Source organism: Haliotis cracherodii, unplaced genomic scaffold, assembly GCF_022045235.1.
Source record: "Haliotis cracherodii isolate W230 unplaced genomic scaffold, xgHalCrac1.p SCAF_17, whole genome shotgun sequence".
Lineage (NCBI taxonomy): Eukaryota > Metazoa > Mollusca > Gastropoda > Lepetellida > Haliotidae > Haliotis > Haliotis cracherodii.
Window position 1 is genome coordinate 9,593,859 of NW_027266272.1, and position 11,815 is coordinate 9,605,673.

Consider the following 11,815-nt stretch of genomic DNA (forward strand, 5'->3'; position numbering starts at 1 on the left):
TTGAGTGAGATTCTCTATATGCACTACCGACGATACTGTGGTGTTGCAATGAATTTTACATCATGCATGAACAGCACCTGATACACGTGCACACAGAAGCCAATGTCTTCGGCATTTAGGGGAACAAGCAATCATTAATGCACTTGAACTACACACACGCTTAGGATGCTAATGATCATCTCAAAGAGTGAGTCTGTGAGTGAGTGAGTATGGTTTTACGCCGCTTTTAGAAAAATTCCAGCAATATCACTGCGGGGGACACCAGAAATGGGCTTCACACATTGTACCCAAGTCGAGATCGAACCCGGGTCTTCGGCATGACGAGCGAACGCTTTAACCACTAGGCCAACCGACCGCCCCTCATCTCAATGAACAGAGTGTAGCCAGATAACACCCTCCAACGTGGTACAAGTAGGGAAGCTCTTCAGAATGACGGCCAATACCAATTGCAACCACACTCAAGTTAAGAATCAATACTTTGAAAGGCATTTAGAAGGAAGAGAATTTATGGATGTCAACTTCTTTATTATGAGGAACAACATTTTGGGAATATGCTTACTCCATCAGGTGAAGGAGTAAGCATATACTCTGAAATCTGTTCCTCACAATAAAGAAGTTGACATCCATAAATTCCCTTCCTTACATGGGAATCATTTTCAAATCTTATGGAGCCACACTCTAAGATTTATTACAGACTGCCGAATATTGCTGAGTGCAGCCTTAACAGGCAAAAGTCCAAAATTCCAATGAGTGAGTGAGTATGGTTTTACGCCGCTTTTAGCAATATTCCAGCAATATCACGGCGGGGGACACCAGAAATGGGCTTCACACATTGTACCCATGTCGGGAATCGAACCCGGGTCTTTGGCGTGACGAGCGAACGCTTTAACCACTAGGCTACCCGACCGCCCCCCAAAATTCCAACGATCAGCCTTGATGTACGACGGTTTATTCAACCAAGACAAAAACATTTTTTTCAATGTCCACATCCTGAAGATGCTGGATTGGAGAGAAAAAAAGCAAGAGGTTTGTTTTAGCATTTATTTAGCACTGACGGACGCATGTACAGTATTAAAATATAAGAATGATGTTAAATTTTGTTAAATGCAACAATGTCGACTGACTGGACGAAATCTTCGAAGGCTGTAATGCTCTCCTCCAGAAAATCTGTGCCCACCTGAAAACAAACCATTGATGAGAAGAGATAGAGAATCTCAACCTTGTCTAGTGATACCCAATATACAAACAACAAAAACATTATAACTCAGGTGCATGTTTAGTTGTTTTAACTTTTATTGAGTGCTGATCTATCTGATATCAACGACAGAAGGGTGAGATACACTAAGGGGATATTCTACTTATCTTCCAAAATAACACAACAATCAAACAAGAATATTTTCTCATCCCACTTCAGACTGATCAGTGAAAAATTCATATCCATTCATTTCCATATTTATTCTAAAATCATATCAAAGTTTGGTATATTGTCAGTGAATAAAAAAAATGGAAGTTAATTTCAACTTTTAACAAATTCAAATTAAAAAACGTCACATGCCTTAAACTGTTATCATCATGGAATCCTGTTGTCCATGTCCGAGAGAAACAAGGGACATTACTCTGTTCCATGGCTACTGTATTGGTGTAGTATTTGAAGAAACACATTTTGTCTACCTTCAATTTCACGTCCAAATTTCATGTCAGGGTCAGTCCAAAGAGAAATCTTGGATTTTGATCATATGTGGAAAAATCCATGCAATGCAAATGTATATATATTTTTAGAGCTTTTAAGGATCATCTGCCTTATTTTCTAATGTTGGTTTAAACGACTCTTTGAATGGATGTAATATATATTCCAGTATAATAAATTCTCTTCTTGAATGCTATATTTTCTTCATAAATTAATTTGTCGTTTAACAAATGTTTCTATCAAAAACTGTTGGAAGACTTCAGCATAAATTGGTCTTCCCATGGCCCAATTTTCCCTAAAGCTTTATTACTTCTGTTGTAAATGCTGCTGCTGCTGCTGCTGCTACTACTGCTGCTGCTATTACTACAGCTGCTGCTGCTATTACTACAGCTGCTGCTACTACACTGCTGCTGCTGCTATTACTACAGCTGCTGCTGCTGCTGCTGCTGCTACTGCAACTACAGAACTGATTGTCTTTCAGTAAGAACCAATACAGGTGAGAAGATATATTTTACTCTGCTTTTAGGAATATTCTAAACAACGAAACAAGAAATGGGCGACACACACTGTACCTAATGGGGAATTGAACTCCAGTCTTCGGCGTGACAAGCAAATCCTTGAACAACTAGACTACCCCTGCAAGTTAGATAATTCTAATTGTTTTGCACTCTGCTGGCACATCAATCTCTCCTTCAGGAATTTCTACATACTAAATACCCATAATCTGGGGATTGTCCAAGGGGGAACGAAGAACTCGACCATTTCTCCACCGAGCTCCCAGAGTTCCTCAGATTTATCTTGGAATGTTTTCAAGAATCAGACAAACAAATCTAAGTCTGACTGAACGAGAGATTCCAAATATATATTAAATTGGCTCTGTGACTCTGGGGTACTGATAACCTGATAGCACCTGAATCCCCACATCTTCCCAAGGCCAGAGCGTCCACTAGCCTCTTTATCAAAGTCTTGTTTCCACCCTTGCCATACCAAGCCCACTTTCCGGCGCTAAATATGATAGGACTATCTCACATTTCAATCCCTCCTCCCTTACCCTGTCAAAAATAGTCGTCATTAGTTAAGGTGTGGTAAATGTCATACATTTCCAAAAGGAGCATGGAAATATGGAAATATGGAAGCTATGAACATACGACAACACAAGGGGACGGGTGCTTCACTTTTTCGCAGGTGTATACTAAACAAAGCCATTTTAAACATGATGAATGCATGTTGTTTTATGCCTCAGTCAGAAATAGTTTACTTATATCACAGCAGGCTATAAATATTACAGGTACTCGAGTCTGGCCAGGGAAACCAGTGATATATGCATGCAGTGTTTGGGGCATCAAGAATTGAGATACGTTCAGTGATCACAACAACGACAGCAGCGTGTAGGGAATTCGAGTCAGGTGTTCTATGTTAGTTAAGTTTAAAGCAGTGTTTGAAATTATTTTTAAATCCAACAAGACAGTCAGGCAGCTGACTCACAATAGATGCCTGCCCATCTTCCAAGTTACCTGACCGCATTTAGACATAAATATTGAAACATCACAAAAAATAAGAGAAAAATCGAATACTGATTCAGTTGATATAATGCCCATAATTACTTGAGAATCTATCTATATACAACTGAATATGTTAGTAGTCTTCAGAGCTCCAGATAAGCTGCGTATCTGCGTAAAATAGGCACCAGATATGCAGATATATGCAGTAAAATAAAATCCAAGCGTATCAAATAGTTAATACGCAACGAACATTACAGATACGCTACAAAAATAAAACTTGTGTGTATCATCAAAATATTGTGAAGAAACCCTGCGTATTTGATTAACAAATCAGTAACTTATTTTGAAATTATAAACGGGCATTCCGTCAACCTTGCCAAACTCCACGATGACAGTTACATCATGATCATATGCCATCACACTTTCTTATGGAAGTATCGTGGTATTTTTGAGTCCTATAAATCTCTCGAACCCACATGACACCAGTTTGCAGGGACTAGATGAATAGTGTTTTTAAATATTTAACTTAAATACCCACATGTCTAAAAACTAGTGGGTAACAGAAATTTGAATACCCAGATAGAATTATTGATACCCAATGATTTTTTAAATGCATGGGTAAAATACCCACAACGCCAAAAGCTTATCTGGAGCTCTGGGTCTTTCAACTATCTGACAGGTGGAGAAACATTTCCTGCAGCCGTACAGAAAAGTTATTAAATGATTGTCTATTGTATTGCAGTCGTAATGGAGTTGAGAACCATTGTCTGCAGCAAGTATGTTGTGTTGAGTCACAAAGATCGGTCTTAACGCCAGGTGGACATATAACATCAGAATGATTTGTTTTGTTTGTTGTTTAACGCAACACTCAGCAATATTCCAGCTATATGAAGGCGGTCTGTAAATAATCAAGTCTGGACCAGACAATCCATTGATTGACATCATGAACATTGATCCACGCAATTGGGATACGATGACATGCATGAACCAAGTCAGCGAGTCTGACCACCCGATCCCGTTAGTCGCCTCTTACGACAAGCATAATCGCCTTTTACAGCATGGGTTGCTGAAGACCCATTCTACCCCGGACCTTCACGAGTCACATGAGACTGAGCTATGAACCATGCCACCAACATACGTTGGCACACAGGTCTTACATTGTGACCACACAACCCTCATATAGTAGCGCTGGGGACCTATGTTGTTCTGGAATGTCTACAAACTAAACACCCAGTGCCTTGGGATTGTCTGAGGGGGAACGAAGAACTCGGCCATTTCTCCACCGAGCTCCCAGAGTTCCTCAATTTTATCTCGGAATGTTTTCAAGAATCAGACAAACACATCTAAGTCTGACTGAACGAGAGATTCCAATATTCATTGAAATAGGATCTACTACTGATAATCTGCAGCTTGTTAATCCAACCCCTTACCTTGTCATCTTCCACTACACATAATCTGCAGCGTGTTAATCCACCCCCTTACCTTGTCATCTTCCACTACACACATAATCTGCAGCGTGTTAATCCACCCTCTTACCTTGTCATCTTCCACTACACATAATCTGCAGCGTGTTAATCCACCCCCTTGCCTTGTCATCTTCCACTACACACATAATCTGCAGCGTGTTAATCCACCCCCTTACCTTGTCATCTTCCACTACACATAATCTGCAGCGTGTTAATCCACCCCCTTACCTTGTCATCTTCCACTACACACATAATCTGCAGCGTGTTAATCCACCCCCTTACCTTGTCATCTTCCACTACACACATAATCTGCAGCGTGTTAATCCACCCATCTACCTTGTCATCTTCCACTACACACATAACCTGCATCGTGTTAATCCAACCTCTTACCTTGTCGTCTTCCACAACACACATAATCTGCAGCTTGTTAATTCCGTAACCGACAGGGACGAGTTTGGCTGAAATAAGAAAGACATACTTGAGAGGACATCCCAGAATGTGCTTCTGGACAGACACAACCTATCCCAACTTACATGAGACTTCTGTTTGCAACAACTTCTGCAACATATGCATATTCTGTTCCTGAGGCAAAATACAAGTGAAAGTGTGTTTCCAATTTCAGCCCATCCAATAATAAGGTAGGCAGGATTATATTCACTGGGCAGGGACTGACGAATAGATATTTGGGGTGGCCGGTGGGTGGGGGGGGGGGAAGAAAGAGAGTTGATTTTATTGAAAAAAATATATTTGTCCCAAAATATGAGTATGGTTTTATGCTGCTTTTAGCAATATTCCAGCCATATCAAAGTGGGGGACACCAGAAATGGGCTTCACACATTGTTCCCATGTGGGGAATCGAAACCGGGCCTTCAGCGGAACAAGCGAACGCTTTAACCCCAAAGCTGCTGTGCCCGTTCATGAAAATTACATGACCCCCACAGCTGACAATACCTACATGACCCCCACAGCTGAGAATACTCACATGACCCCACAGCTGACAATACCTACATGACCTCCACAGTTGACAATACCTAGATGACCTCCACAGCTGACAATACTCACATGACCCCCACAGCTGACAATACCTACATGACCTCCGCAGCTGACAATACTCACATGACCCTCACAGCTGAGAATACTCACATGACCTGTAAGCTGACAACCTACATGACCCCCACAGCTGACAATACCTACATGACTCCACAGCTGACAATACTCACATGACCCCCACAGATGACAATACTCACATGCCCTCCACAGCTGACAATACCTACATGACCCCGCAGCTAACAATACCTATATGACCCTCACAGCTGACAATACCTACATGAGCCCCACAGCTGACAATACCTACATGACCCCCACAGCTGACAATACTCACATGGCCCCCCACAGCTGGCAATACCTATATGACCCTCACAGCTGACAATACCTATATAACCCTCACAGCTGGCAATACCTACATGACTCCAACAGCTGACAATACCTACATGACCCCAACAGCTGACAATACCTATATGACCCCATCAGCTGACAATACATACATGACCCCCAGAGCTGGCAATACATATATGACCCCCACAGCTGACAATACCTACATGACCCCCACATCTGACAACACCTATATGACCCCCACAGCTGGCAATACATATATGACCCCCTCAGCTGACAATACCTACATGACCCCCACAGCTAATACCTATATGACCCCCTTAGCTGACATTACATAGATGATCCCAACAGCTGACAATACTCACATGATCCCCACTTAAGTCCATCTGTTGCGACAGTTCGAACCTGTTTCTCGAGATCCTTCATGTCTGTCTCGTCATCCCAGGGTTTCACCTCCAAGATAATGTTACTCTTGGCGATCAGTACAGGCTCTGTAACAAACACACACATGATGTTTGCCGATATTGCATAATCACATGGATTTTAAATAACTGAAGGCTGAAGGCCTGTGCTTACATTGACTATGCAGATACCATTTGGAGGGAGTCATACTGCCAGATTCCGGGAGACGGCTGGTAAGTCATCATCACAGAGACATGTAACAGTTGGTCATCAATAGCAAATAAAAATTGCAATATTTTCAAACAAACATATTTTTATTATTATCAAAAATATTACATTATTTCCGAGGGTGTTGTTTCTATTCATGATCAAAACCAGGTAAATCTTTAGATAAACAGCATTACTATCAAGCTGTCAAAATTTATCAAAAGTTTTTCGACCATGGATCATATTAGTGGCCTCGTACAAAGTGTGACCGTCCTACCCATGTGACACCAACACTACCCAACTCACTCTTTGCCTTCCTGGCAGCGTACTCTGCCACCCGCTTCTTTTTCTCAGCTTCCAATGCTGCATCTGCTTCATCATCAGATCCGAACATATCGATGTCATCGTCATCATCGTCATCATCAGCTGGCGTCTTGGCTGCTGCGGACCCTGCACCTGCACCGCCGTATGTGCTTAGGTCTTTCTTCTGGCCTGGAAAACTATGGAAGACAACAAGCGTCATAATACTGAGTGAGTGTTTGTTTGTTTGTTGTTTAACGCCGCACTCAGCAATATTCCAGCTATATGACGGCGGTCTGTAAATAATCAAGTCTGGACCAGACAATCCAGTGATTGACATCATCGATCCACGCAATTGGGATAAGATGACATGCATCAACCAAGTTAGCGAGTCTCACTGCCCGATCCTGTTAGTCGCCTCTTACGACAAGCATGGGTCCCTCAGTGTTCTGCCAAGGCAGCTGCCTCGCAGGATTCTCACAATGATTAATTGATTGGCGCATACTTTTTACGCTCAGTGGGACATCAGGCACAACCATGTAGATGGGTTTATTTTATATAATTATGGGAATCAATGACAGTGTCAAAAATATTTTACATCACTCGAACAGCTACTTCAATTATTGAATGTAAACGTCCTGATGTTTTTTGCCTTATGAGTCTCAATTTACAATAAGAGCATTTCATTGGGGCACAATTACAAATGGTCCAATCAGAATCAAGCGTACACCTCTTTGCAAACATTGTAGTCAATAGTTCTGATAATACCAAAGATGTTTATGCTTCAAATGACCCGGGTATCACAGAATAAAAGGACCACAAGTTATAGCGAAAATGATACCGTATATGACGATCATGGGTTTCTGGCATCCACGAATCGCGGTGCCTTAGAGGATTGGTCCACACATATCCCCAGAAAAATTGAGAAAACGTAGAAATTGTCAATGAACCTGGCTTCATGACTAAGTGTGGTTACAGCATAACTTAGAAAGAAATATTATGACATGTCAGGTTTGTACAAATTAAGTGAAATCTAATTCAATTCTGTGTATTGCTAATGTTCCTTATGGACAGTGATTCTACATCAAGAACCAGCAGATCGACCTTTAAGTTTTATATGATCTCTCAGAGCATTTGCAGAGTGTGGCCTCATAAATTAAGAAAATGTATTTTTGTTGAAGGGGTCCCTATCCCCTATTGTTCAGTTTCTTGGAGGGTTGGTTGGTTTGTTGTTTAACGCAGCACTCAGCAACATTCCAGTTATATGACGGCGGTCTGTAAATAATTGAGTCTGGACCAGACAATCCAGTGATTAATATCATGAGCATCTATCCATGCAATTGGGATCGATGAAATGCATCATCCAAGTCAGCGAGCCTCACCACCCGATCCCGTTAGTCGCCTCTTACGATAGGCACAGTCGCCTTTTATGGCAAGCATGGGTTGCTGAAAACCTTTTCTGAGCCGGATCTTCACAGGTCTCAGTTTCTTGCCAGGACACAGGTCCTGAAGATCAACTCCTATCTTCACAGGGCAGCAATGTTAAGGATGCCACTTATGGGGTATCGTACAACAAGTATGATGCAGCTAGGGTATTCAACACTGACCTCCCGCACTCGCGCAGATGCTCTATCCACTACAGCCTGGACGTATTCTAAAGCTTTGTTTGTTTGTTGCTTAATGCCACAGTCAGCAATATTCCAGTTATATGACGGCTGTCTGTAAATAACTGAGTCTGGACCAGACAATCAAGTGACTTATCATGAGCATCGATCCACGCAATGACATGCATTAAAGTCAGCGAGTCTGACCAGCCGATCCCATTAGTTGCCTCTCATGACAAGGATTGGTTGCTGGAGACCTATTCTAACACTGATCTTCAAGGGACAGGTGGTCTAAAGAGAGTAGAGTTATTGAGTATGCCTTTACACTTCTGTTAGCATGGTTAGCAATATTCCAACAATAAAAACATGTGGGGGGACACATTGTACCCATACGTGGAAACGAACAGGGACATAGCTGTAGTGTATTCTCCTTATAGTTGTTTACATCTTGTGTGATACAGTTTCCCGCAATATCGAAAGTACACATTATCTCGTTACGTCATATGATGACGTCATGTATGAATGCGATGTCTGAGTAAACTATGATGGCTTCCTTCCATGTTCTGTTGTGTTTGGCATGCACAAGAGCGTGCATACTCCCGGGTATAAAAGTGTGAATACATGACAATAGCCTACAATGGGGCTTGCTGGCTGGTAATTATATAAGAACAGAACTATAGCAGAGTTTACCTGTTCCGGTCATTGCCATAAGATGCAATGTGGTTGTACCATCGGAGAGCATGAGGAAGACCAGCCCCAGGTGCACCGGACAATGCAGAAAATACAACATTGTCACCTTGAGATGGGGTGTACCTGGAACCAAACATTAAACAAATCAATTGCACGGCTCACTTTAATAGTTGAGTCTTTATCCTGAGACGGCAGCGTTAAAAATTAGCACTAGTACTGTAGTCCTTGCCAAACAATCAAATCGATCAGGTATCATAAGGACTAGTAGAAATTTGCCGTTAGTAAGGGTTTTGCTATATGTTATCATCATGAGGACTAGTACTAGTAGTAGACAAAAAATGCTAGTTCCAATCACTGGAAGGCTTTGTACTCCTCAAACAGCTGTCATATGAACTTTTAAAGAATATGGTAGTTGCAATGCATTTAATCAATTATTATTATTCCATTTATAGTTTCTTTTATCTTTTTTATGATTTTTGTACTTATATATCGCCTCAATAAATTAAGCTATATTATCATAATTCTCTGATTGTGGTAAAACTAGAATGACCAAAAAGTTGCCTGAGAAGGTGACAACGTATTTACCAGTAAAAATTTACCGTCATTACATCTCTCGTTTAACCCATTATTAAATTTGGCATATTTTCTTAGCCTTCATGCTGATAAAATACAGTGTTGTGTTCTGAACTGTTCAGCGACAACATATTTTTAAATCTGGAGTCAGTGAGTTTGATTCAACACCCCACTGAACAGTACTTAAGTCATATCACGGTGTGTCCAGCTTAATGTGTGGGGAAAGCACGATGTGAGGCTGATTTTTACCACTTTGCTGAAACCCATCATCGCAGGTATGGCTCGGACTAATCACAAAAACATAGGTTGCTAAAATGCCAGCTTAAGTCAACTCTACAAAGCAACTTCCAGTGCTCAGACTACAGGGAATTTACATTGAATCTACGTAAGATGTGTCATTTAAAGTTCACATTCAATTTCACCTGCAGTCATGGCCGGTGAGGAAATACATATTCCCGAACGAACCACATCATTCACATAAATAAATGTCACTGAAAGTATCTGTGTGAGACCATATAATAGAGGTCTCTGCTAGCAATGAAAAAAACTAGAGTCAAACATGAATTGTTGTGCTGACATGTCACCATCCCGTTTCACAGCGGTAACAGGTGACTGGGTACATTAAACAAAGAAACAAATCGTCAAATATAGTTTACCCTTCAATGTAACTACGGTCTGCGAGGTAATTGTTTAAAGCCTCTTGGCCAGCCTTCGATTTTAGGTCCCCGAAACCCATTTTGTGTGAGGATTTCTAAGCCAGAGAGAAAACGTGGTCCGTCTCGTGGAAAGACCGGAAGTAAAAGGCCGCTCACCTGGGTTACGGAGTAAATGAATAATTTTTTTAGTAGGCATATTAGATAAAGATTACTAACAACGAAGCACAAAAAATAAAGTCATAAAATAGAATCATTGAAATTTTACATTTCTCCAGAAAATGATAACATCCCTCCCGCAGATAATATGGTTAATGTGAAAAGATAGACTATACGGTGAAACGAAACTAGATGTTTGGGACATATTTATCTGGGCTCGAGGCAAGATGTGCCATTTATTAGATATTATATATGCCCCACTCCTGCTTTTCTACGTCACACTCGGTACCATTAAGTAACTGGCTATTGTTTAGTAAAAATGTGTTTGTAATATATATATTGCGTCAAGCTAGCTTTTTCAGGGATAAACAAAAGGTCGGGGTTTGTGTGGACAGAGATATATGTTTTGTCTCACCCCTGGTGACCGATAATCCGAGCAAATGAAGGAGAACTAATATGGTGAGTCAATGGGTTCCATAATTTCCCGTTTTGATCTATTTTCAATGCTTTTAATATTCTTATATTTTTTATAATTTTTTTATACTAGTCTTTTATTGGTAAGACGTGGTGTGCCAACAAATAACGCCATCGTTCTCCTTCTCATACAGTACTCACTGCTCACACACAAAATGTGGGGATTTCCACTGTGAATTACGCTTTACATGTTTAAATCTAGTTCCACGTTTGTCCCAAGGTAATTTTCTACTTCCACGTATGTCCCAAGTTAATTTTCTACTTCCACGTATGTCCCAAGGTAATTTCTACTTCCACGTATGTTCCAAGGTAATTTGTACATTGTTGTGATGCCAATTTGGAATTTATTCTGGTTTTGTATGACCTTAAACAGGAGTTTGGCATAACACAAAACAACGCCAGTCTTTATTCGAAAAACAGGTGTCAAATGGATGAGAAGTTGACGATTTTGTTGGGTTTTCTTTATTATTGAAATTACAGACAACTCAAAAGTCTGTTTTAAAATTACTGTTGTTCCACACGTGTGATATCTTTGGTCGGCAGGTCCACAAACCAAGTTGTGGTTGCTGTTTAACGCCGCACTCAGCAATAGTCCAACTATACGACGGCGGTCTGTAAATAATCGAGAATGGACCAGACAATCAAGTGATTGACATCATGAGCATCGATCCACGCAATTGGGATACGATGACATGCATCAACGAAG

At 40.9% G+C, this 11,815-nt stretch overlaps 1 protein-coding gene across 1 annotated transcript; it reads right to left on the reverse strand.

Moving 5' to 3' along the window:
- Positions 1 to 1,027: 1,027 nt before the first annotated feature.
- LOC139464884 (elongation factor 1-beta-like) lies at positions 1,028 to 10,611 on the reverse strand. Its single transcript, XM_071246455.1, has 6 exons — positions 10,480 to 10,611; positions 9,251 to 9,373; positions 6,963 to 7,156; positions 6,413 to 6,538; positions 5,046 to 5,113; positions 1,028 to 1,177 (listed from the first exon to the last, which is right to left on the reverse strand). Exons 1-6 carry the CDS (start codon positions 10,557 to 10,559, stop codon positions 1,091 to 1,093), a joined length of 678 nt encoding a protein of 225 aa, XP_071102556.1. The 5' UTR covers positions 10,560 to 10,611; the 3' UTR covers positions 1,028 to 1,090.
- Between the last annotated feature and the right edge of the window lie 1,204 nt (positions 10,612 to 11,815).

Bases quoted from the DNA above. Each gene is read 5' to 3' on its own strand.
- LOC139464884 (XM_071246455.1), bottom strand. From the start codon at position 10,559: ATGGGTTTCGGGGACCTAAAATCGAAGGCTGGCCAAGAGGCTTTAAAC. The intron at 9,374-10,479 runs GTAAACTATATT...GTTTGGTTCCAG, and splicing joins GACCGTAGTTACATTGAAGG to GTACACCCCATCTCAAGGTG. The intron at 5,114-6,412 runs GTGAGTATTGTC...TTCTTATTTCAG, and splicing joins TGGACTTAAGTGGGGATCAT to CCAAACTCGTCCCTGTCGGT.